This window comes from Oryctolagus cuniculus, chromosome 12 (genome assembly GCF_964237555.1).
Source record: "Oryctolagus cuniculus chromosome 12, mOryCun1.1, whole genome shotgun sequence".
In the NCBI taxonomy this organism is placed as follows: domain Eukaryota; kingdom Metazoa; phylum Chordata; class Mammalia; order Lagomorpha; family Leporidae; genus Oryctolagus; species Oryctolagus cuniculus.
The window spans coordinates 2,841,762-2,867,652 of NC_091443.1; the positions used below are offsets into that span (position 1 = coordinate 2,841,762).

The 25,891-nt window shown below is 65.9% G+C and overlaps 1 protein-coding gene across 6 annotated transcripts in view; it reads left to right on the plus strand.

Moving 5' to 3' along the window:
• The window catches only part of SLCO3A1 (solute carrier organic anion transporter family member 3A1), a 159,075-nt gene that overhangs the window by 122,473 nt on the left and 10,711 nt on the right, over window positions 1–25,891 (plus strand). For 5 of the 6 annotated variants that reach the window (XM_070053478.1, XM_070053479.1, XM_070053475.1 and 2 more), the window contains exons 4-9: window positions 1,326–1,589; window positions 9,741–9,905; window positions 12,446–12,644; window positions 14,526–14,664; window positions 19,290–19,465; window positions 22,426–22,490. In XM_070053478.1, the coding sequence (XP_069909579.1) occupies window positions 1,326–1,589; window positions 9,741–9,905; window positions 12,446–12,644; window positions 14,526–14,664; window positions 19,290–19,465; window positions 22,426–22,490 (1,008 nt within the window). Of the gene's footprint in view, window positions 1–1,325; window positions 1,590–9,740; window positions 9,906–12,445; window positions 12,645–14,525; window positions 14,665–19,289; window positions 19,466–22,425; window positions 22,491–23,504; window positions 24,161–25,891 lie in introns of those variants that run through there. The other variant, XM_070053476.1, reaches the window with a different exon arrangement.

The window sequence follows — 25,891 nt, forward strand, 5'->3', positions numbered from 1 at the left end:
CTGCTCAGACGGGGCTCGCACCCGGGGTGTTGTCCCAGATTCAGACCAAAACCCTCGCCGAGCCCCCACCCGTGGTGAGAGCAGCCCGGCAGAGCCAGTGGGCCGTCCTCAGCGTGAGCCCAGACGGCCGAGGTCCTGGCCTCCTCCCCACCTGCAGAGCGATGTGGACGCCTCACTTCTCCCTGCCATCCACCTGTGAGCAGACGTGGGCTCCCCACACTGTGCACACACCCAGGGAGCACAGACGTGGGCTCCCCACACCGTGCACGCGCCCAGGGCACAGGCGTGGGCTCCCCACACCGTGCACGCGCCCAGGGCACAGGCGTGGGCTCCCCACACCGTGCACGCGCCCAGGGCACAGGCGTGGGCTCCCCACACCGTGCACGCGCCCAGGGCACAGGCGTGGGCTCCCCACACCGTGCACGCGCCCAGGGCACAGGCGTGGGCTCCCCACACCGCACGCGCCCAGGGCACAGGCAGAGCTGAAGCAGCCTCCTGCCGTCCTCGGCGCCCTCCTGCTGCTCAGGAACCCTCCGCCACGCATGCTGGCAGCTTCCCAGATGGCGGGGGAGGCGCCACCGCTGCCACTCACTTCCATCCAGTGCTGCCGGCAGGTGCCGTTCTCCTGACCTCCACTGGCGAGTGGAAGGCCCCAGAGGGCCCCATGAGGTGCCTTTAGGTGCAGGAGCCGGCTGCAGGGCCCTGTCCAGCCGCGAGGTAGGAGGGAGCCGAGCTGGTCTGTGGCAGCCGGACACGGGGCACTCTGGCCACAAGCAGCTCCGTGTGCGTGCTCAGCACGAGCCAGGTGCTACCCTGGGGGTGAGCCCCCTCCTCCCCACTCCATTGCCCTGGCCACTGCTGTCCAGATGGGTCAGCTGAGGCATGGCGAGTGCCACCAGGGGCCCACGGCTCCCAGAAAAGGGCCCAGGACCTCGGCCCAGCCAGCCCGGCTCCTACCTCCATCTCGCACCGCCCCTAGCGGCTGCAGGCCTGGTTAAGACAGGGAGTGGGCTCCGAGTGGAGTCCCAGGTGGGTGCCCTGGGGAGGTGACAGAGTCGACTTCAGGAATCTACCCTAGACCGATGCCCCTTTCCTCAGGTCCGGCTGGCCCAGCCGGCAGCTCTGCCCCGCCAGGCGATTGCAGCCCTAACCCAGCGGCCACCTGTTCTCCCTTCAGCCCCGTGAGAGCAGGTGCTGGACCAGACAGCGAAGGGGCATGTGGCAGAGGCCCGGCACAATGGCCTGGCCGGTCCTCCCCCCAGATCCGTGGCGACCCCAAGGCCAGCCCTGCCCCGCCCGCTGAGCCGCCCTCTCTCCACTTGCAGGCAACCTGGACATCACGCCCGACGACCCCCGCTGGATCGGAGCCTGGTGGGGCGGCTTCCTGCTCTGCGGTGCCTTACTCTTCTTCTCCTCGCTCTTGATGTTTGGGTTCCCACAGTCTCTGCCCCCGCACTCGGACCCCGCCCTGGAGAGCGAGCAGGCCATGCTCCCCGAGAGAGAGTATGAGAGGCCCAAGCCCAGCAACGGGGTGCTCAGGCACCCCCTGGAGCCCGACAGCAGTGCCTCCTGCCTGCAGCAGCTGAGAGGTAAGGGCGGCTGCCTCTGCCTGTGGGCGGGTGGAGGAACAGGGTCAGGGGCGGTGAGGGCGGGGGCTTGGCCCGGGCGCCAGGGGCCTGAGCCGTGGCAGCATCGGGCGGAGCGGAGCGCTCTGTGCAGTCGGCGTTGGCGGCTGTGACTGATGTGCTTAATAAGGCAAAGCCAAGCAGCTGCCGTGGACCGGAGGCCCCCCCAGCGGCGGGTGTGAGCCGACCTGTGATGGATGAGAATGTGGAGGGGGGGCGGGGGGGTGATGTCCAGTGCTGCCCAGAGCTGTTGAGATCTCGCAGGCCGCCGCTTCCTGGCGCCAGGAAGCACAAGGGGCCTCAGGCTGGCCCGCACGACGCCGCCTCCACGGGCGTTGCTGTAGACACAGGGTGTCCTTCCACCCCGTCCACGGCAGGTGCGGACCAGCTCCCGCAGAGAGGTGTTATCCGGTCTCAGTGAGCGTCGCACTTGCTAACGCAGCCAAGCTGTTACTGTCGTGTTTCGAGGAAAGTGGATGGAGCTCTGGGGACCAAGTGAGGCGGCGCGGGTGGAGACGCAGGATGGGATGGCCGGGGCCGTGTCCACGTTCCGGTGACGTGTGACTGAGCACCGCCCAGCAGCCTCCAGAGCTGCTCGGCGGGCGTGCGTCTGTGCCGCCCCTGGCGAGCCGCCTGTGGCCTGCACGCGCCCCGCCCGGGCCCCTGCGTACCTGCTCCTGATAGAAAGAAGCAGCCGCCGGGGCCAGGCAGGTGCAGGGCTGCGCGCTGCTTCCAGGAAGCCAGCGTGGGATAAAGGTCGAGCCGCTCGCTGCGGCAGGAGCCCAGCGCTCAGCCACGCGGCCCTCGGTGGCCACGGGTCCTGCCCTCCAGGGCACCTGCAGACCTTCCCCACGGGACGTCTCGGGCAGAGCCTTCTGGTGAGGCGCCCGGCTGTGCAGAAGCTCCAGGACCAGGAAGAGATCCCCGACTGCCCGCCTCCACCCGCCCTGCGGGCTGCACGCTGCAGAATTGTCCCTCGTCAGTGGGGCTGTCCTGAGGGGGGAGCCCTGCCCACAGGAGGCTTCCAGTCAGAGCCACCAGGCCACAAGGAGTGCAGAGAACGAGCGCTGTGTCCAGGAAGAGCCTGACCTCACAGCCTCCCAGGTGTCACCGCGGCTTCTGCGCTCCTGCTATGGGCAACTGTAGGAAGTCTAACGGTTCATCTAGCTTTTAGGACGCGTTGGTGGAGAGAAAGCTGCCCGGTTCTGGGCTCCGGGGTTGCCTTGGCCGGCACCCTGTGCCTGTGCTTGATGAAGAAGGCCCCCTTCCGGAATTCTCCAGCCAGCTGCCTACTGCTCCCCTAACAGCGCAGCCAGCAGTGCGGGGTGATATGGAGGAGGACGTGGGCTGGCCGGACCCCGACCCTCACCCTGACTGTCACACAGAGCCTGGTGGACGGTCTCTGCTCACCCCTGCCTTGAAGCCCTGCACCTGTCACCTTCATCTCACATTCCTGGGGGCACAAAGATGAACGACCCGTCGTGACATCAGAGGACCCCACTGGTCACGGGGACGGATCAGCAAGTCACAAAGGGCGCAGTCGGTGAGGCCTGCAGGGCCAGTGGCGCAGCCAGGATTGCGCCCGCAGCGGGGCAGGGCCTGCAGGCCCCATTCCCCGGGCCAGGCGAGGGAAAGGCCAGCAGCTGAGCAGGGCTGGGGTGGCGGCCGCTGTGGCCGCAGAATTCCAGGGTCAGACGCGGTCGCTCCTGAAGTCTTGCTCGGTTGGGCCAGCGCCGGGGTTTGCCGAGGCCTCCTGGGTGCCGGGGCTCAGCCGGCTCCTGCTCCATCTCAGGAGGAGAGTGTGCAGTAGGTGAGGTCACGTCCCTGACCCTGAGTGAGGGGCTCTGGGCCTGAGCGGACGCTCGGCTGTCACAAACTAGGGTCTGTGTCCACGCAGGCTTCCCTCTGGTGGCTCATGGGTTCTGGTTTGGAATCAGCAGGTCCAGAGGCAGCTGGTCTCCCGACGGACCTGGAGGGCATCCCGTCAGGAAAGGGAGCCAGAGTTGGGTGGTTCCCGGGCCCTCGAAGCCTCGGCCACATCACCTAACTCCTCTCCTTCCACGTGGTGGGCGTGGTTTGGTGTTAGTGGCTGCGCGAGGGCATAGTCACCACTCCCTGCTCCATGGACGAGGAGGAGACAGGGGCTTGGGCCTCGGTCCCTTTGCCTCCGCAGGCTCCGAGGGTTGCCCCACAGCCCGGCCGTCAGCTGGGTTTGCAGCCTCAGCAGAAGCGGGGAGCTGGGAAGCTGGGGGCTCCCTCTTGTGGGACTGTCACACAACCTGGGGACAGAGCAGGCAGCCCACAAACAAATGCTTGGGTTTGTCCAACTCCGCTGTCCCCGAGTGTGCCTGTGCCGCCCCAGGCACGTTTTTCTCGACCGCGTCCTGGGATGTCTGTCACTCAGCCCGCTCCCCGGCCACTCCGCACCCTCAGCTGCGGCCTCTGTGCCCAGCGCTGCCCTCTCTGTCCCGCCCCTGCCAGGCTCGAGCAGGGAGATGGTGTGTGAGCGTCTGTGGACAGAGCTGGGCAGGGGCCACACTCGCTCTGTGCCACGCGTGACGAGGCTGCAGACAGAGTGGGGGCTCCGGCGTGGTGGCCGACCCATGGGGAAGTCCACCCACCTTGAGCTCAGCACTGCGTCCTTGGGCGAGGCAGCAGTCCCAGCCCCCAAGGACCTGGCGTCCTGGTGCCTGTAGCAGGCTGGGGAGACTCCCTGCAGTGGTGGTACTGTGAGAGCTGGGTGCCCTGTGCCGCACCATCAGGAGCCACGGCTGGGGCACTCTGAGTCTGCTGGAACGCACGCCAAGCCCTTGGTGACCGCTGCCTGGGGGGCCCCAGTCCCTGGGCAGGGGGCAGGACTCTGTGGCCTGGAGGAGGGGAGCCCTGTGGGAAGCTGATGGCCCCAGGATCTCGCGCTCCTCTGCCAGCCTGGTGTCCTTGGGGCTCCAAGTGCGGCACTGGTGGCAAGGAGCCCGAGGGTCTCTCGCAGGCTTGGTCGTGGGTGACCACCGCTGGTGCCCAGCATTGCGAGATGCTGAGCTCTCCCCGGGAGCCAGCGACGTGGGGGCCGTGGCTGTGTAACTGAAGCTGTGGCCCCCGCCTTGGACCCGTGGAGTCTGGAGGCCAGAATCCGAGCCCCGGCCCCCTTAGCTCAGGTTCCCGCCTTTCTGACACAGCCTCACCCAGCGGAGCCTTCCCCACGCTGCGGGCCTCCTCCGCCTGCCCCCTCCCCACTCCTTCCTCTCCCTTCCCCAGCCCCTCCTCCCTCAAGCCTGGACCGAGCCCCAGGTCCGCGCCACGTCCGGTCGTTCGCCCCGGCCTGAGTGGCCGCTTATTTCATCGCCGTCACTGGATTTCTGAGGACTGAGCTGTGCCTTTGCGTTTGTCTTCAGCCTGAGAGCCAGGACCCGAGGGACGCACCTGTCACGAGCTTGAGCCACAGCCGCAGGTGCCGGGGCTGCCTCTGCTCTGACCGCGAGCCCTCTCCCTGCCTCCGATTTCTCGCCTGGAAGTGCGGGATTTTAGTCGTGTGAGGCTCCCGGGCTGGTCCCGAGGGTGGCGTGGTTGCCATGGAAGCAGTGAGGACGGCGCTCTGTCCACGTCAGTCCCCGTGGCTTCCTCCTCCTGAGGGGCCCCGTGTCCCAATCCTGCAGCAATGTCTTCAGAGACTCGCTCTGGAAAACCCGTTCTCCCTTGAGAGACTCCCCAGCTGCTGTCCCCGCTTGGTCCCCTCCTGCTGGGGTCAGCGCCCTCCCCCATGAGGGTGGAGTAGGCGTCCCGGCCAGTGGCCCCCGCATCGCCTGAGGCGGTCCCCGGCCCTGCTCCCGCCCTCTGGGGCTGAGTCACCAGGGAGGAGGGCAGTGGCGAGCAAGGGTGTAGGTGCTAGGGTGGCCTGGGTGGCCGCGGCGCCCCACTTTCTGCCTGTCGGGCCGCCTCGGTAGCGAATGCCACCTTGGAAGGTGAGAGCCGTGCAGGTTCCGCAGCCGTCTGGGTGCAGAGCTCACAGGTGAGGCCAAGCCAGCGCAGGGAGAGCAGGGCTGCGTCCCCCTGGAGCCCAGCGGGCCTGGCCGAGCGCACAGGCGTGCTTCATGCCAGCAAGACCCCCAAGGCCCCCCCGGCCCTCAGTCGAAGATTCTCAAACTGGGCGCCTTCACGTGCGATTCACGGAGAGATTACTCATTGCATGAGACGGAGAGCGGGCAGACGCCTGTCGACGGAAGCTTCTGGAATGAAGTGCAGAAGCGCCTGTTCACAGGTGGCGTGTCCACGGGGCAGGTGCCTCGCCCCCGCCCCTGCAGATGGTGAGGGCTCTGATGGAAGACGACAGGGAGAGGCCCCGCCCCAGGAGGGCGTGGCCAATCTCCCATCACCTGGGTCAGATCCAGACCAGAGGGCAGAGCTCAGAGGGGGGACGCTGGTGGCGTCAGCCCCGCAGCTGGGTGACTGGGGACCGGGTGTGGCCCTGGTGCTGTGTGCTGGATTCCTGGCATCTGTGGCGTCCACACCTTCCACGGAACGGGAGCAGAGAGGCAACTCTGGCCAGGGTCGGTTCCCGGGGACGCCCCCAACCTGCACAACTGTAGCTTCGAGTTTCCAGGGCGTAATTCGGGAAGGGCATCTTGAGTGAGTGTTGCCCGCCGAGCTCGGGAGCAGCCGGGACCTCCAGGTCCCCTCCTGAGGAGGGGGCTCTGATCACCTGGATAAAACCCACTCCTCTATTCCCAGAGCCTGGGGCCCCGTGACGAGAGCGCCCTTGTGCCTGTGCGTGTCCCGGGCACGCTGCACCATCCCCGCGTGCCACACAGGACGGCGAGCTGGTGCGAGGTTTCTCAGCCGCGAGGCCTCTGCTTCGTGCCGGGTGCACTGGTCCGATCCACACCCTAAGCCACATCTGCACTGGTTGCCACGTCGGCGTGGCTCTGCGTGTTTGTGTAGCTTAGAAACCAGCGAGCACTTCACAAAGGGAAAGCGCACACGTGGCGGCAGAGGCGTTCCGAGAGAATGCTCTGCACATTGGAGATTTTATCTCTGAAACATCTGGCGACCGCAGATGTCTGACACCTTGTTAGTGAGACAGAAAACACAGCGCAGAGGCCAGCGCGCTCCAGGGGACACAGGGCAAACTGTGAATGCCATGGATTTGAACGTGTGCCCGCCACATTTTTGTTCTGACTCAAACCCTCCATGCAGTCTGTTCTGTCTTTGTCCTCTCGTGTACGTAAGCCGAGCGTCGCCTGCCTCGGAGTCCCGTCTTTCACAGGAAGCCAGCGCGGCACAGCTGAGGCAGCACAGCTTCGGGCTCTTGACTGGCCGCTCGGGGCAGGACCTGGGTCGGCCTCTGGGGCTGTGCTCCGGCTGTGTCCACACCAAACTTCCTTTCCCTGTTAGAAAGAATCCCTGGGCCGGCGCCACGGCTCACTAGGCTAATCCTCTGCCTGCGGCGCCGGCACACCAGGTTCTAGTCCCGGTCGGGGCGCTGGATTCTGTCCCAGTTGCCCCTCTTCCCAGGCCAGCTCTCTGCTGTGGCCCGGGAGTGCAGTGGAGGATGGCCCAGGTGCTTGGGCCCTGCACCCCATGGGAGACCAGGAGAAGCACCTGGCTCCTGGCTTTGAATCAGCGCGGTGCACCGGCTGTAGCGCGCTGACCGAAGCGACCATTGGAGGGTGAACCAACAGCAAAGGAAGACCTTTCTCTCTGTCTCTCTCTCTCACTGTCCTCTCTGCCTGTCAAAAAATTAAAAAAAAAAAAAAAAGAAAAAAAAAAGAATCCCTGGAGCCCGACTTTTTGTGTGGATTTCATTTTTGAAGCTTGGTGTCTTTCTCAGAAATGAGGAATTCTGGGTTTCATGTATCTGCTGTTCCATCATTCTGATTTACTGAGCTCGTCTGGAAATGTCAGGACAGACTTACGTGTTCCCAATTATTATTTCGTTCTCATCAGCTGGGCCTTGGCGGTCTAATCTCCTGGGTGGTGAGGCCAAGCCTGCGTAAGGAGCCCCTCCCGGGGACCCCGCGTGCCGTGGGGGCGCCAGCGGGGCTTCCCTGCCTTGGTTGGGGTCCTGCTTCCCCCGGGCCCCTCTGCTTCCTCTTCACTCACAAGGTGGGGGCGCGTCCACCCTCCCCCCCCCAGTGCCTCCATGATGTCATTGTCCAGACCGCAGGACAGCTTCCCCCAACTCCCCCTCCCAGGTGCTACCTCACTGCGCGCCACCTGAGCCCTCCAGTGTCACTGTGTTCTGTTCCCGTGTGTGGAAGACTGTCGTTGGGGCCAGCGCTCTGCCACAGCAGGTTAAGACAGTGCCGGCATCGCATGTGGGCGCCGTCCACGTCTCGTCTGCTCCACTTCCAATCCAGCTCCCTGCCAGTGTGCCTGGGAATACGACCCAGCAGAAGCTCCTGGCTTCGGCCTGGCCCAGCCCCCACGTCGCAGCCAACAGATGGAAATAGCTCTGTGTGTCTCTCTGCCTTTCAAATAATGCAATCGATATCTTACGAAAGAAGACGGTCTGATCACGTGAAGCTGAAAGTCACGGTCCCAGAGCTGGCGTTGGGGCACAGCAGGGTAAGCCACTGGCTGCGACGCCAGCATCCCACGTGGGCACCGGTTCAAGTCCTGGCTGAGATCCGTGTCCTTGTTAATGGCCTGGGAAAGCAGTGGAAAGCGGCCCGAGTGCTTGGGGCTCTGCACCCACGTGGGAGACCCGGGTAGAGTTCCAGGCCTCTGGCTTAGGAAGTCCATCCTGGTCTCCCATTTGGGGAGTGAGCCGGTGGATGGAGGAGCTCTCTGTCTGGGGTTCCCTCTCGATCACTCCTTCAAATGCATAAATCTTATTTTAATAAAGGAGACAAAGGCCCCGCCCCAGCACCCCTGCTCTGGCTGGGAGTGCCCCTGGCAGCCCTCCTCCTGCTCCCAGGGGAGCCCGGATGCCTGGGTGAAGAGAAGACCCCTGCCGGGAGGGAGGGGGGACTGCAGGAGGCGGAGGCGCCCAGCACCCAGTCCCGGGTGGGGAGGCCCCGAGCGGGCACCAGAAACAGCAGCAGCGTGGGAACAGGACCCCGCCCTGGGGGCTGCCCGCCGACTCGGGCGCTGGGGTTTGGCTGTCTCGGGGTTGTGAGCTGCTCTGGCCCCATTGGCGACCCTGCGGGAAGTGATTGTGTCAAGACAATCACTGTGACAGGCAAGACCCCTGCTGGGTCCCTCCTGCGGGCCCCCGGGGGAGCTGTGGCGCAGGCACCGAGGAGGGGCCGGGCTCGGCACGCACGCCTTGTGGAGACCGCTGTGGTATCCTCGCTGTCCTGCAGCTGTTAGGGTTCGGCATCTCCTGGTGGCCCCCGCGCTGCCCGCGGCTGTCGCACACACCAGTGGGCAGGAGAACAGAGGCACAGCTGCACTGGGCTAAGTGACAGGCCTCGCACAATGCGGGAGCCGCGTCTGCCCCCCGATGTAGCGACGCGCGCGTGTGCGGGCCTCGAGCTGTGTACTTGATAACGTAGAATCTGTGTGCTGCACTTTCCCTTCTGAGAAACAAACCCTAAACTCGATTGTTTTTAAAGGTTCGTTTTGTTTATTTGAAAGGCAGAGTTATGGGGGCAGGCGTGGCTGGAGGGAGGTGGAGAGGGAGAGAATCTTCCATCCACTGGTTACTCCCCAAACTGGGTCTGGACCAGGCTGGAGCCAGGATCCCCTTCCAGGTCTGCCACGCGGGTGCAGGGGCCCAGGCACTGGGCCGTCTTCCACTGCCTTCCCCGGTGCATTGGCAGGGAGCCGGATCGGACGTGGAGCAGCCGGGACTCGCCCCGGATGCCGGCGTCACAGGCAGCAGCTTTACCGCCACGCCACAGCTGCAGCCCCGAGCTCACTTCTCGGCGGGGGCAGGGCTGTCTCGCGATCGCTTTAAAGACATCTCGGTGCTTCTGGTGAAACATAAGCGAGGCCTGGCGCAGCCTGTCCCGTTTCGGCAGGAGACGGTCAGCGCTGTGTCAGCGCCTGTCTGGAAGCTGCGGCTCTGCTCGGGCACCGGTGACCCAGGCTGCTGGGGCCGTGGGACGCGTGGGTCAGGAGGGGCCGGTGGGGGTTCCACGTCGTGACCCTGCCACGCTGCTTATCCCCCACCAGTGATCCCCAAGGTCACCAGGCACCTGCTCGCCAACCCCGTGTTCACCTGCATCGTCCTGGCCGCCTGCATGGAGATCGCCGTGGTGGCCGGCTTCGCGGCCTTCCTGGGGAAGTACCTGGAGCAGCAGTTCAACCTCACCACCTCCTCCGCCAACCAGCTGCTGGGTGAGTGCCCCCAGCCCCCAGGGCACGCAGGCTGTGGCGCGTCCAGGCCCCCCCAGGGCCCAGGCTCGCGGCAGGGAGCTCAGGAGCCTCTCCTCGCCAAGACTGCTTGCCTGGGCGATGGCCCCGGGTTTGTGAGGATGAAGGCCGCATTGTTCAGTGCACACAGGAGCCTCGAGAGAGAGAGGAAAGCTGGGGGAAGGGAGCAGCAGGGTGCGGGGAGAGGCCGGGCCCCAGGCAGCTGGAAGAGTTGCAGAGTTCTGGGTCCGAAGCCCCACTAGCCAACAAGAGGATTCATACGGCCCCGGCACAGTGGGATTCCGACAGACGTTTGTCTGGGAGGAGGGAGCCTTGATGCCTGAGCACAGCGTGGAGGGGGCGCACGCGGGGGCCGGTGTGTCAGCCCGTCCCTGCAGCTGGGTGTCCCCCGGGACCTGGCCGTCTCCGCTAGGAAGCCCAGCCCTCCCCGCACCGAGTGATGGGGTCGGGCCACTGCCCTCCGTCGTGTCTTCTTCGCTCATGACTCTGGACTCCCACTGTCCCGGGAGGCTTGCCTCCAGGAGGGGTCAGCAGAACGCAGCCAGCGCTTGGCCTCAGCGACGCCCTGAGCGAGAGGGGGAAATTCGCTGTCCGTGGTTCACGTGGGGACTGCTGCTGGCCCGGGGCCCTCTGGGGTGGGCCGAGACCTGGGCTCACCTCCTCGTTCCTCTGCCGCCGTCCCCTCGGCTGTAGGTGCTCTGGCCTTGGGGGTGTGTCCCGTCTACGCTCCGTGCCCCCGTTTGTCTCCCAGACATTGGCACGTGCGCTCAGGGAGCTGCTGCAGCACTGGGCGGTCTGGCCAGCACCTGCCCTCTGCCCAGGCCCTGCCACTGGCATCACCTCCCTAGTGTGGACGCTGGGGGACTGGTTCCACGGGGGGACTGGCAGGAAGCGCTCGTAGGCAGCTCCTGCAGCCCTGGGCGGAGGAACCGTGCAGTCATCCTGGGTATCCACGCTGGCTCTGAGCCCTCTGAGTCCAGGAAACACAGGTGACCACGGGCTGATGGCGCTGGCTTGTGAGTCAAGACAGACAGGGCTCCGTCTGCACAGGTTACTGCGACGAGGGTGCGAGAGAGGGGAAGCCAGGATGGCTTGGAGAAAAGGGACCCAAAGCCTCTGGTTGCCATGGTTATGGTCTTCACCAGGCGACACCCCCCACCGCCCCTCTGGGAAGTGAAAGCCAGCCCTGCCCTGGCCCTTGGGGCATGGCTGTTCTGTGGGGCCGTCCCTGCACACAGCCCCACCCTGTACACCGGTTCCCTGGATCCAAAATCAGCCCTGGGGCCGGGCCGAGTTGGGCACCTGGAGACATGGCTGGACTGGACAGGACTTCCTCCGGGAAGCTGCTTCCTTGTGGAGAGAAAGAAACGGGAAAACCCAGAATTAACAAGGCAGCTTCGAGAGCAGGAGACGGAAGAGACGGCCAGGCTGGGACGCTGGGCGGGGTTGGGGGCTGGGGGTCCACACAGGGCCCCCTGCAGGGGCACGGCAGCCATGGAGGAGGGACTGGGGGGGAGCCAAGCACAGCGGGGCCTGAGCTTGGCCAGGGAGCAGGGCGGTGCCCACGGGCCACTCCAGAGGGCGGTCTCGGTGCCACGGTGGGGAGCCCACACATGGATACGGACGCTGCCAGAGCAGGTGGTGAGACGGCCTGTGGTCCTTGCAAGGGTCACTCCTGCCGTCTCCTGCAGAGCTGGGCGTCCCTGGCTGTGTTTTCTTGGCCTAAAGTTAAAGTTAATTCGCGTTCCCTGAGCTCGTGGCAGCTGGTCTGAGCAGCCGACTGACCCAGAGCTTGGGCTGATTGGCAGGGAGGAGGCGGGCTCGACAGACGGGTGGCCATGCACAATGCACACGGTAGAATGCCATGGTGATTTACGCGGGGTTGTGGGTGAGACGCACCGAACAAAGCAGCATCCAGAGGACCCCGTGGTTCTGAAGTCCCGGGGTCCCCGAGACTCGGGGTGACGGGGCCAGGGCTCCGACTGCAGAGTGAGAAGTGCGTGCCAGTGGCGCGGCCGGCACGAACTCACCGGAGTCACCGCTGCCGCCTCCGAGGGGGGCCGAGCAGACCGGGTGCTGCGTGAGCTTCGGGGAGCCTCCAGGCCCTGCCCGAAACCCTCCCCAGCCGGAGTAGAAGAGGGAGTGGAACCCGGGACTGGCGCAGAGCCCAGAGCCCAGAGCCCAGAGCCCAGAGCCCAGCATGGCTGCAGTCGCTCATGTTTCTCAGACGCCTGCAGGGCCGACCTGAGCGGCCGTGTCGTGGCCCCTAATGGTGTCGGGTGAACGTGTGAGCTCTCCACAGCCGATTTCCCCGTGTCTGCCCCCCTCCAATCTTCTGTGGCTCTTGGGGACAGATATCAAGGCCCCCTAAAGATTCTGGGGGTGTTGGGGAGGCAGCAACTCCGCAGGGGGTCACGGGAAGCTCACGGGCAGCCCCAGGCCACCGCCCGCCCGCGTGGGGCCCGCCCGCCCGCCTGCTCACCACCGGCGCCCTCTCCGGCCAGGGATGACGGCGATCCCGTGCGCCTGTCTGGGGATTTTCCTGGGCGGTCTCCTGGTGAAGAAGCTCAGCCTGTCCGCCCTGGGGGCCATCCGGATGGCGATGCTGGTCAACCTGGTGTCCACCGCCTGCTACGTGTCCTTCCTCTTCCTGGGCTGCGACACGGGCCCCGTGGCCGGCGTCACTGTGCCCTATGGAAACAAGTGAGTACGGGGCAGGGCCTCCACCCAGGCTGCTCTCCCTGGGGCACCAGTGACCCTGAGCAGAGGGACCCTGGAGACTGGGTGGGGGGGTGCAAAGCAGCCGTTCGCCGACCCCTGCACGGGGCCCAGGCCCCTGTCATAGGCTTTGGGTCCTGCACGGATGGGAGGACAGCAGGTCAGAGAGGCAGCCGGCAGGTTCCCTCAGCAATTCCTCGAACTCACAGAGGCTGCAGGGGCTGGCACAGGCCTGGCCGCCTGCACACCTGCACACCTTGGTCACCCCGGGTGGCAGTGCCCAAGGCCGTGATCCCGCTGTGACTACCGTGGTCACACTGCACTGTTCAGGGCACAGTGGCCAGGTCAAGTGTTTCCCGTCCACTGGGGGTTGACGCTGTAGTGTAGACCCCGGGGGGTGGAGAGGGAAGGAATGATTGGGGGAAGCCACTTGTCCTATGTCCTGGCTGCCATCACAAAACCCGAGTCCAGGCAGACCCACCCTCAGAGGGAACTGTGGGGCAACCCGTCCGTCCAGGGCCAGCAGTGGCCTGCAGGTCCCCAGTTCCTCTGTCCCCACCACCAGCCTCTTCCTCCAGGCAGGCTGTCAGGTTGCACCTGCAGTTAAGGTGGAAAGCGCCCCCCCCCCCCCCCAGACACAAGGGCAAGTGAGCAGGCAGGCAGAGCAGAGGCAGTGGGAGCCCCGCTCAGTCCAGGAACCTGCACCCCACCCTCCGCCGTCCGGGCGTGGTGGTTCGCACCTGCCATAGGGAGCTGCGCTTGCTGTGGACTGCCTGGCTCACGGGGAGGGGAGGCGGTGACGGGCGCCCAGGCTGTCACCGTAGTGACTTCTTCCAGAAGACAGAGCAGGTGCAGGAGCCGCTGCCCATGCCTGTCTGTCCACGCTGGTGCAGTTGTGTGAGGCTGGGCGAGCGATGCCCCCCGGCCCTGCCTTGGTGTCCTTGTCTGGGAGGCCCATGGGGTTTCCCTGGGAGCAAACGATGTCCCGTCAAGCAGCCCACGCGTGTGAGTGGCCAGTGTGGCCGCCACGGCCTGAGTAAGTGGTGGCACGAGGGGCCCAACCACTCCCCCCTTCCTCAGTCGCTGGTGTTGCTCTCTGCTCGCAGCGCGAGACGTCTTAGCACTGTCCCGGCAGGCGGTGGCGTCCCTCGGGCATGGGGTGGTCACAGCCACCACTCCGCCTGCAGCCATGGGTGAAGCCCTGAAAAGGACGAGGACCAGGCCATGGGGGCAGGGTTGGGGGACCTACGTGTGCAGCTTCCTGTGGGCCCGGGAAGGGCGCTGAGCCGAGATTGCAGCGATAGAGAGCAATGGTGTGGAGGGAGTGGCCCTGGGCTGAGGGCACAGGGGACAGGTGCTAACAGGGGTCCCGCAGAGCTGGACTCGGCCCCCACCCCGTTGGCCACCCTTCCCACCCCCGTGCACAGGGCCCTGGGCTGAGACAGGAACAGGAGCAGCAGGGGAGTTCCCAGGATGACCTGCATGGGGGTGGGGGGGACGGCTGTCCCGGGGTGGCCTGCTTCTCAGGGGTCCCAGGTTGACCTGCACGGGGAGGAGGGGGGACTGTCCCGGGGTTGCCTGCTTATCAGGGGTCCCAGGCTGACCTGCACGGGGCGGGAAGGCTGTGCCGGGGTGGCCTGCTTCTCAGGGGTCCCAGGATGACCCGCACGGTGGGGGGGGGGACGGCTGTCCCAGGGTGCCCTGCGTCTCAGGGGTCCCAGGATGACCTGCATGGGGCAGGGGAGGGGGGTGCTGTCCCGGGGTGGCCTGCTTCTCAGGGGTCCCAGGATGACCTGCACGGGGCGGGGGGAACGGCTGTCCCGGGGTGGCCTGCTTCTCAGGGGTCCCTGGTGCCTCCTCTTGCAGCTCAGTGCCGGGGGCGGCCCTGGCCCCCTATTCCTCCTGCAATAACAAGTGTGAGTGCCAGACCGACTCCTTCACCCCGGTGTGCGGGGCCGATGGCGTGACCTACCTGTCCGCCTGCTTCGCCGGCTGCACCAGCACGGTAAGGGCACGGGACGGGGTGGGGTGGGGGGCACCCAGGACAAGGATAGAAGCAGGTGCCGCAGCCAGGCCCAGTGCCGCCGGCCTTGCCCAGGCTGTGCCCATGCTCTGCTGGGGAGACTGCCCTGGGCCTCCTGCCTAGTGGGCTCCCTCACGGGAAGCTCCCTGTACAGCCTCAGAGGCCAGATTCACAGCTGGCTGCGGGTGGAGCCAGAGGGCGGGCTGTGGCTCAGAGCCCTCCCAGGAGCCGCACAGGTAGTGAGCCCCCCGGCGCTGGAGGTGTGTAAAGAACAGCTGGGAAGGCGTTCCTCGGGGCATCTCCCAGGCCCGAGGCCCAAGGCCTGACCCTGACCTGTTTGGGAGCAGACGCCGGCGTCAGCACGTTTAAGCCCCTCCTCCCCTGGTGTTTCGATGTCTCCAGGGCCAGCCCTGCTGGCCACTGCAGGTCCTGTCCTGCGCAGGCTCTGCCCACCAGCTGGCCCCACCCTGCCCTTGCCGACACGGCCAGGTCCCTGGGGGCTCAGTGGCCCCTGCTTCAGCACCCTGCTCTGGTGGAGGTGGGAGCTGAGTTCCAGAAATCCTATCTGTCAAGAAACGGGCTCGCGGCTGAGCTGCCCCGAGCGTCCATCCTTGTGCGTCCCCCCACCCCCCCACACCAGGGACTGTGCCAGCCAGAGACACCTGCAGGGCTGGGGCAGCAGAAACAGGGGCCGCCTCCCTGACCGTCCCAGCCGCCTCCCTGGCCGTCCCAGCCGCCTCCCTGACCGTCCCAGCCGCCTCCCTGACCGTCCCAGCCGCCTCCTGGCCATCCTGGCTGCCTCCCTGGCCATCCTGGCCGCCTCCTGGCCATCCTGGCTGCCTCCCTGGCCATCCCGGCTACCACAGGGATCAGCTCCTGAGCCCCTGCAGGTCCCAGAACCACGGATGCGCGGTCCCTCGTATGAAGCCATGTGATGTCCACGCAAAACCTGCACGCGTGCTCCTGACGTCCTGGGGTCCCTGCGGTGGCCAGGCACCAGCTCATTCTCGTGGGATCAGCCGAGCGCACGGTGCACAGCAAATTCAAGCTTTGCTCTCTGGAATTCTTTCCAGTATTTTCAAACTGCTGTTGGTTGAATGCAGGCATGGAGGAGTCACGGGCACAGGCTGACCGTGGGCCGCGTCTGACCAATGGTGTGACTGCTGTGACCTGAGCCAGCTTTGTTCCGGGCATGTACCTGGGCTTGTGGCCTCTCTGGAAAGGATGGGGGTCGTCGGCAGAGCACCCACACCCCTGGCAGGCGGTGGTCAGCCGGGCTCAGGCATGGGGGCTCCCAGACAAGTGCCGGACCTCAGCTCAGCCACGCTGTCCGGGACAGCGCCCCTTAGGCCAGAACGACTCTCCTCCTGTGAGTTTCCTGGCTGGCTCCCCAGGCCGAGGCTCTGCACACCCCAGCCTGAGCGACGTACGCTCTGTCGGAAGGGACTTGTAAACCCTGGGAAGCCGCCGTGCGGGAGCCCCTGCGTAGCTCAGGCCCCACGGCGGGCAGGCGACTGAGGGGAGCAGCCTGTGTTCACTCTGAAGCGAGGCAGAGTGGTGATGGACGTGTGGGCAAGCAGCACTCGGGCGCCGGAGCTGCCTGGCCGCGGCTCCATGAGCACAGCCCAGGGCCGTCCACAGCCGTGGGAAAAGGAACCTGCGCGCGCGTTAAAGGATCACAAGGAGGCGCGGCCAGCGGCTCGCGGGTGGTTCCCCCACCCGAGGACTGGGGGGCAGGCGGATGACTTGCAGAGTCTGCGTGGATTTCAGACGTGAAACGGTCGTGTCCCACCTTGCAGGAAGGCGAGCTTTAAAGCCACTGACGCTACAGGCTGGGGGCCCGGCTCGGCTGGCCTGGCCTGGCCGCTGGAGAGCCGCTGGGTCACGGCTGGACACTGGTTCCAGCGGGGTGGAAGGAGTGGTCGCGTGCGGGGCCAGCCTGTGCCATGAAGGGCGAGCGGGGGTTGGCTGGGCCACCAGGCTAGGGGTGACGGCTCAGCACTGAGGGTGCACAGACAGGTGTGGGGGTCGCACCTCGTGATGGTGCAGCGGCTCGGAACGGTGGCAGGGGACAGGAAGCTGCACGGAGGGCCCGAGGGGCCTGGCACACTGTGAGCTTCAGGCCCTGTGCTCCCCCGCCCCTCCCTGCTCCGTGGCACACAGCAGAGCAGATCCTGCCGCCCCAGGCTGCCACATCGGGCAGAAGCCAGCTCTCTGAGGGTGGGGGCAGGAGGACCAGGACTCGGCTCCCGCCCGGTGCACTGGCCTGGCTGTGAGCTGTCGTGGGGCCCGTGGGGGACGCCTGGGAGAGCTCCCTGCTCTGGCTGTGGGCATCCACAGGGAGCCCCCAACCCATCCGGCCACCTCTCGGGAGGGGGAGAGGCGGGTGGGGTCTCTGCCGTCACTGGAGGATTTGGAGTGTGTCACTCGAACGCCAGCTCCTATGCTACTCTGACTGCCTGTCACTGCGAACCGACACTGCTCTCAGGATCCCCCTCGGGGCCCAGGTACGGCAGCTGCAGGGCGGCCGCCTCCTGCGCCAGGGGAACACAGCTGCCCAGTGCTCGGCCCCCTCCTGGCCACTGTCCTTGGGTGACTTTGGCACAAGAGCCCAGGGCCCGTGTACCCAGGGTGCTCCCGGCTTCCTTAGCAGTGCCTGAGCCCAGATACAGGGCTTGGCCCTGCCTTGGCCCTGCACCCCCTGCTGGGGAGGTTTGGGTAGGTCCCTGACGGGCTTCATGGCCAGCCGGAGTGGGCACTGTGCCAGCCCCAGTCCAAGAGAAAGATGGCGCCTTCACAGGTGGACCTGTGTCGGGAGGGATTTTCCAAGTCTCGGGTGGGGTTGGGTAGTTTCTTCCTCTGTAGCCCCCATGGCGGGGGGGGGTCTGTGTCGGGATGTAGGTGCTACTTCAGATTACTTGTTACCCCAGAGAAGGCCCATGGTGACACGGCACCCACAGGGGGCTCTGTCCTGACAGCTCGGTGCAGCCCCACGCCTCATTCCTGGGGCTGGAGTCAGAACTCAGTTCCCAGGGTGCTTGGCCGTGGCCACCCCGAGAGACCCAGCCCCCTGTCATGCCTGAGCTTGGAGTCCACAGTGCCCCCAGGACCCAGGCTCATGTGTCTCCCCGCTTCTGCCGCTGCAGCGATGGGGGAGGCCAGGCGGGCTGACCCGGCCCAGGGCTGCAGGCGGGCTGACCCGGCCCAGGGCTCGGGGAGGAGCTGGAATGTTCCTTCACTCAGCAAGGCCTTCATCCTGTGCGAGCCGACCCTCTCCCGGGCGGCGGAGCACTTGGGAGCAGCCACGGCGGTCTCTGGGTTTGTTAGCGGTGGGGCTGGGGACGGGGCAGGGCTGGGCAGAGGCAGGCAGGTGCACGGCTGTCACTTCCTGCTGGGTCTCGGCACTGCGCTGGTCACGGGGCTGCCAGAGAGGCAGAGGAGCCCGGAGGGACAGCGGACGGTGGATGGGCGAGGGCGGGCTTGTGATAGACACCCCCAGGGTGGAGCCTGGGCTGCCCACCCTGAGACACCTGCTCAGGGCCAGCCCTCGGGAGGACAGGGCGGCCCCACAGTCTCCCCCCCACCCCCGCCCACCCAGCCTGGGGCACAGCCCTGTGGACAGCTGCTCAGGGGCGGGGCCTGGGGCAAAAAAAAAATCCGTACACCGATCTGTGGGTTCCACGGGAAAGGAGGGGCACGGTGGGCAGAGGGGAAGAAGGGGAAATGCCACGGGGCGGGGCGGGGGCCGTGCGCTGAGGCCGGCCTGACCCGGGTGTGCTGGGGAACCCCAGCCGTCCCTGTCCCCGGGGAATAGCTGAGCCGGGGGCGGGTGCTGGGTCCTTTACCAGCTGCTTTCCCTGTGTTGCTGCTGAAAGCCAGGCACCATGGGGGCCTTCACTGGCCGGGCCCGCCTCCTTAGCCCAAGCCCCTCCTCTTGCCATCAGGGATCCCTGGAGCAGGAGGCAGCCATGGGGACCACGCCTGGGCAGGGGCAGCAGCGGGATGGACCAAGCTCCCCGCCTCCCTTCTCTCCGCCGCCTCCTGTGTTGGTTAACACAGACAGGGCTCGCACCCAGGGCTGGGGCTCAGCCTCCCAGGGCGGCCCCACCATGTTGTGATGCCCGGCCGGAGCCGGCGCCAAATGCCCGGGGCCTGGTTTACTTCTTCTCGTGCACTTCAGTGCAATCATGGCCATGCCAGGAGGACGGGCCGGCAAGTAATGGCGACGTGAGCGGTGGAAACGTGGTCCCCTCCCCGTCGTGCCAGGGGTGCATTTGCTGAGGGTTCTGGAGAATGGAATGGAAACCCACGGAGACAAGCCACGCTCCTTCCCCGCTCCCTGCCCCTCCCCTGCTCCCTGCCCCTCCCCTGCCCCCCGCCCCTCCCCCGCTCCCCGCCCCTCCCCTGCCCCCCGCCCCTCCCCTGCTCCCTGCCCCTCCCCTGCCCCCCGTCCTGCCTGCCTCCCTGCAGCCTCCTGAAAACCAGCTCCTTAACTCAGGCCTGACGGGCGGGCGGACGGAGCGCCACGGGGCGCGTTGAGCCAGCGCACGGCTGGGATCTGCCCGCTGCCGCCGCCCCCGCCAACCGGCTGAACGCTTGCCTTGCAGAACTTCACGGGCTGCGCCTGCCTCGCCACTGTGCCCGCCGAGAACGCGACCGTGGTGCCCGGGAAGTGTCCCAGCCCTGGCTGCCAGGAGGCCTTCCTCACCTTCCTGTGTGTGATGTGTGTGTGCAGCATGATCGGAGCCATGGCCCAGACGCCCTCCGTCATCATCCTCATCAGGTGAGCGCGCCGCTGCCCGCCCCCGCCGTGCGGGCCCCCAGTGAGCGTCCCAGGCCAGGGAGGTCAGCTCACAGCTGCCCAAGGCTGACCGGACCTAGGGACACCCGTGGGACCCTGCAGAAGCCTGCGTACACGCAGATGGCCTGGCTGTAGCCAGAGCCCCGCCTCCAGCTCCTGCCCTGTGCTGATGAGCTGCGCAGTCTTGGGCACACCCTACCCCCAGGCTTGGCTCCAGTCCCCAGCTCGGGAACCGCTCCTCTGCCAGCCACCTTCAGTGGCATGAGCCCCCAGAGACCCCGTGTGTGCAGCCACCACAGAGACACGAGGCGGCAGGGGAGCAGTGACTGCCCTTGTGCCCGGGGGACCCTGGCGCCAGTCACCCCCGCTCCCCACATGCCCAGCCTCTGGGCCCTGTCGTCACAGGTGAACACTGGGGGGACAGTCACTTGCACAGGTTTGTCACTTTGGGTTAGGCCCCTGGGGTGAGCGGACCTGCACCTGCCAGCATCCAGCACCCGTGTGAAGCGGCTCCATCTGGTTCTCACTGGCAGGGGTGCAGGCCTCGGGCCGGGACGGAGTCGGGCTCAGTGTGTGGGCACCCCGTGTCCGTGTCAGTGGCCTCCCCCTCCTCGCCCATGCCTCCCACGACTCCTGACCTCCTCCCGGGGAAGAGACCCCTAGGGGGCACCGCTGTCGCCTGGATCGTCAGCAAGGCCTTGGAACATGCAGGTGCATTGAGGGTACGAGAGAAACCGCTATTTTATTCTGCGTCTGAAAAGGAAATTCTAACAACGCACACCTGGTGCTTGCGAGGCTGGGGCCCAGCTCCTGAGCCCACACTCGCTGGCGGCGTTGAGGAGCCCGTCAATCCTTCCAGACGGCGCCGTGGCCATGGCCGTGGGAGGCGTTTATGGAAGGAACGGTTGGTTGATTATACTTAATGTGCCCGTGGCTGACACCCCCCAGACCTCAGGCACGGACGGCCCCAGGGCAGGTGCCTTACAAGTAGCTCTTTTTTGTTATTAGAATTTTAGGATGTTCACTCACAAGGCACCAGGAAACTGGGCAATGATCCTCCCCACCCCCAGCGGTACCAAGCCCCCTCCTCCTCCCGCCGCGGCTCCCTGCAAGCCCCGGCCTCTGGGCGTTGGGGCCTGGTGCCTGGCAGGCGCGGCGGGGTGGGCCGTGGAGGTCTCCAGGCTTGGGCAGCAGCTCTGGAGCAGGAAACGCCGAGTCCCTCGCACGGTGTCGCGGGTGTCTCGGTGACCTCGGCTGGGCCGGAGTGAGCCGCCTCCACTCACACGTGCACCGAGGCCACGCCTCATGTCCGCCCCTTCCTGCACTTTGCCATCTCAGATGTCCACTGCAGGCGCAAGAGCACAAAGCCCTGGCCCCCACCCTGACCCGAGACCACGGGTGGAGCACCCGGCAGCAAGATGGAAGCCGGCACTCGGGGTTCACCTGCCGTTGGCAGCTGTGAGTGACAGGGAAGCTGGGTCTGTCCAGAAGCACCCAGACGGAGCCCTCCCCGGGCGCGTCCCGGAGTGAGCGGGCGGCTCTCCTTGTGGGAACAGCACGTGCACGCTCTGTCCCCGGTGACGTCACGGCTAAAATGAAGTCGCGTTTCAGGCACTGAGTGCTCCGGCTCCTTAACCCCAGCTCGCCTCACGGCTAGGGAGAACGTTCCATCGCTGTCCTTGGAGTCGGTGCCATTGGATGAATGCGCACAAGGGGAGCCCTGGGGCCGACAGTGGTGTTCAGGAACTCAGGTTTGGGGGGGCGGCCCCAGGCCCCATCCAGGGCCCCCACCTGGCCCGGTCTCAGCCACGACACCGCCAGGCTCCCTACCTGGACATGCACAGTGGGTGAGAAGCGTGTTACTTCCGCTTCGGCTTCACCCCGGCTGGCTCCGGAACCCACCTTGCAGGCTTTCCCACTGCTGTGATCAGACGCGGGAGCTGTGGCTCGTGAGCGGCCCAGGGCGGGGCGGCCGGGCCAGGTCTCCACTGAGGTTCACTTCCTGGTCGGGGACGGCCGCTCTCGGGGGCCTGTTGCAGAGGGCTGACTGCTTGCCCCAGGGCTCCACCCCACAACCCAGTCACCTCCCAGAGGGGACGACGGACTTCTGGGTGTGGACCTGGTGAGGCCATGGTCAGTCTGCTGGTCACCAGGAAGCCAAGGACACACACGCCCATGGGTCCAGCCAGGTGCAGTCCAAGTCCAGTCTCCTGGGGGGAGTACTGTCCCTAGTGTGTCTCCTTCAGAACTGACCACAGGTCTCCATGCGTCCTGGGGGTCTCCCTGGTCTCCCCGCTGGAGCAGCTCGGGGCCCTGCCCCACCCTCGTCGCACCTCTCCCTCTCATTCCTTCAACACCAAGTACGGGTGGGGCTGCCTGGGTCCTCACAGCACACGGCTGCCAGCTGTCCACTCAGCACAGACCACAGCCGCACCATCCTGGGGTTCAGGCGCTGGCCTCGTGGAGCGAAGCCTGGTGTCAGGTAGACAGTGACGGGGCTGAGAGATGGCACCCAGACAGACGGTGACGGGGCAAGAGATGGCACCCGACCGGTGCTGGGGCTGTCACTGCTTCCTGAGCCCTGTGTACCAGCAGTCGGCCCAGTGCTGCACTGTGAGAATTTCTAGAGGTGTGCTCGAACCGCCCTTGGGGGCCAGGGAGATGGCACTGGACCGAGGGCAGTGATGGTGAAGAAGCCGTTCCACCCCCCGGGGCTCTGAGACCCGGTCCCCGTGAGCGGAGTGCGTCCTGTGTGGTCCGTGCAGGCGTCCGGCCACATGGGTCTGGGGAGCTTCACAAATACCCGAGAACCCCAGAGGTGCCGTGGAAGAGGCCGATGGTCCCGCGGGGCTCGCCCTCGAGCAGGCCAGGCCCGTGGCGACGTCTCCAAGAGGGAGAGCAGGACCGGCGGTGACCTTTGCCCTCTGTGTCTCCACACGCAGGACTGTCAGCCCGGAGCTCAAGTCCTACGCCCTGGGAGTGCTCTTCCTGCTGCTGCGTCTCTTGGGTAGGTACCTCCTCCTCCTCCTCCCGGCCCCTAGGGAGGTGCGCCCTCTCGCCAGGTGAGCACACTCCGGGAAGCCGTCGCTTGTCCTGGGTTTGTCTGCGTTCTCGGTGACGCCGCGACCCTCTGAGGACCCGCGTGTGCGGCACGATCTGCATTTCTGCCCCGCCTGGCGGGGGCCGCGTCCCGGGCCGCCGCTGGGGAGGGGCGTTCACGGCAAACGTGGCGACCTTTGAACTTTCCCAGGCTGGTTGTAGTGCATCTTCCTTGGGTTTCCGGGATGGAGTCGTATTCCCAGGTGCGACACGGACAGAAGGCAGAAAGCCCAACGCCTCTCACTTTTAATATTTTTTCAAAGGTTGTTTATTTGAAAGGCAGAGTTACAGTGATCTTGCATCCACTGGTTCACGCCCCAGATGACTCAACAGCCAGGGCAGGCCAGGTTGAAGCCAGGAGCCCAGGGCTTCTTCCGGGTCTCCTGCAGGGGTGCAGGGACCCCAGGAGGTGGGCCACCCTCCGCTGATTTCCCAGGTGCACTGCAGAGAGCTGCCTGGGAAGTCGAGCAGCTGGGACTCGAACCAGCACTGAAGGCAGCGACTTAACGCTTGCTCCGCAGTGCCGCCCTCCCCGTCCTTAAATTGGCAGAGGGCAGGCGCGGTCGGTGGTTCACCCAGAGCCCCGTGCAGCCACTGGGCCGAAGCACGAAAGGCCAAGCCAGTGGCCGCTCCGGGCTGCACCCGCCTCCGCCCCCCGGGCCACTCTGTGGCCTGTGGAGCAGCCCACGGTGGAGGCCAGGATGAGGAGTAGTTCTGTTCCCGAGGACCGCGGCGCCCGGCCGTAGGCAGGGAGACGGCCGTGGCCTGCACGTGGGAGCAGACTTGGGACTTGCTCACCTGGACCTCGCGGCACCCCCGTTCACAGGACGCAGCGTGGACCACACTCGGAGCGGCTGCGGCACTGCCCGCGTGTCCAGCAGCTGGGACGTGGTTAAATCGCTTACAGTCTGTTATCACGCAGGATCCGCGTTCTCCTTTAAAACCCTGACGAGAAACCATTTGTGGAGCTGTGGCCGGCACGGGTGTGCGGCGGGGAGCCGAGAGGTCTGTGGAGCCCAGGGTTTAGCCAGCACCAGCGTGGGAGCTCCTGGACAAACCCTGCTGTGGCACCTGCTGGCGTCGCCGCACCGTCAGAGGGTGGCTTCTTGACTTTATAAACATTCGTACACGTTTTGCTTTCGTAATGAGATGAACTCTATAGCTGGCGTATGTGAAGCAAAATGGACCCAAAAATTCATGAAGTCCTCCTGGGTATGCCCCTCCCTGTGTGCTGCCCACCACTTCCTGGCCGCCGCCGTGCCTGGGACGAAGCCTCAGCACCCTCAACGCGACAGATCCGTGTCGGCCTCTCCCTGTGGGCAACGGGGAGAGCGTCTCTGCCCACTTCTCCCACATGGAGAGCGGAGACGTGAGGACATCCCAGGTGAAGCCAGGCCGGCAGGAATCCAAACCAGGACGCGTGCCCCTGCCCGGGGAGCCCAGCGGCTGGGGGCACAGCGTCCGCGGGGAGGGCAGCCCCAGCTGCAGGGGCCAGGAGGCCAGGAAGAGGGGTGCACCTGTGGTCCCAGCCAGCAGCTGGGCTCCCTCCCTTCTGAGAATGGGGAAACCATTCCACACACACCCGACGAACCAATCTTTGTTGAGCCCAGGGTGTATGTGAGACACCATGGACGGCCCCCAGGTGAGTGACCCCCACCCTGAGGCTCCCGCCCTCTGGATGGCCGAAGATGTCCAACCTCGAGGATGACCCTGGTGGCTCACAGAAGCCTGGCCAGGTGGCTCTGAAGGGCAGCGGGTCTCCGGGGGCACAGCACCAACACTGAGCAGTCCAAGGTGGGTGTGACCTGATGCCACTCCGGCTGCCACCTGCGGCCACGAAGTGGTCCCCAGCTGCAGGTGCACCCGGCCGGGCACACTGCAGAGCGGGGAGCAGCCCCTGCTCATCTGCAGAGGCCCAGTGTGGCTGAGGCGAGCATCTACGCAGACACTCCTCCGTGAGACAAGTGCCCGTATGATCTCATCTCGTCTAGCTTTCTAGAAAGTCGGACAAGGAACTCGGTGTGGGGGTCGTGGCCAAGATGGGGCTCCAGTCGGAGCTCGGAAGCCCTGCTCTCTGAGGGAGGGGCAGGATTTCCTCTTCCGGTCGCGAGCTCAGGTAAGGATTGGCCTGTGGCCCAACTCCATTTCCTCAGCCACCGTCACCATTAATGAACGTCCCGTGAAGACATCAGCTCCGTGCACAGCCAGCCTGTGTGCTCGCCCCATTCGGGCTGCGAGGACACCACGAGGACACGGCAGCTGAGCCCATGAGCTGCAGGTGGAGCCGGGACAGCTGCAGGCGGCAGGGCCTCGTGACGCCCTGGGGTGGGTTCCTGGGTGTGGAAAGGCCTGGAGAAAGCACTCGCGTGCACGGAGCAGAAGGAACACCCTGGACAGGGGTCCCCAGGGCGAGAGCCTGGCGCTGAGTGACAACTCCTGCGTGTCCTGGGGAGGGCTGGGCTCAACGGGCGCAGAGTGGGAGCCTGACGAGGCCGGGCTTCTGCTGAGCACTGAGGCCGGCGGGAATCACTGGTGTCCTTTAGCCAGGGAGCGGCGGTCGATCCTCAGCACCGTGTTGGATTGGCTCCAGGGCCCCTGCAGGTGGCCACGCCCCTCGAAGCAGGTGGCAGGCGTGCACGTGGCCTGCACCCTGCCCTGCACTTCTCCTCTCCAGGTCGTGGCACCAGGCCACATAAACAGCTGCTACCCGGTGCTGTTCAGGGAAAAGGGAAGAAAAAGTCCGTGCTATTCAGCACGGGTGCAAAGCTTCCAAATCTGGACTGCAGAGAAGGAAGGAGAGCGAGCTTCGTCCACACTGCTTCTCTCCCCGCGTGTCTGCAGCTGGGACCAGGCCAGGCCAAATCCAGGAGTCAGGAACGCCAGCTGGGTCTCCACAGTGTGGCTGGGTCCAAGCACGTGGACCATCTCCTGCTGTCTTCTCAGGTGCATTAGCAGGGAGCTGGATCTGAAGTGGAGCAGCCGGGGCTAGAACCAGCGCTCCTAAGGAATGCTGGAGGTGCAGGCTGAGGCTTAGCCCTCCATGCCACAGCGCCGGCCTCTCCAGATATTTCCAGTCTGTGACTGAGCCTGAGGATGTGGCCTGGCCAGGGTGTGGGCTCCGAGTGGTGGGCGGCCGGCGTGGCTGAGGGGTCTCCTGTGGAGGTGCAGCAGGTGCAGCCGAGGAGCATGGAGGAGGAGCTGCCCGGCTTAGTGTCTGAATGGCAGGCGCCTGCAGGGAGGACCCTCAGGGCTGGGGCACGCAGTGAGTGCAGACCATGCACTGGGCGGGGGAGGCAAAGGGCAGGGGGG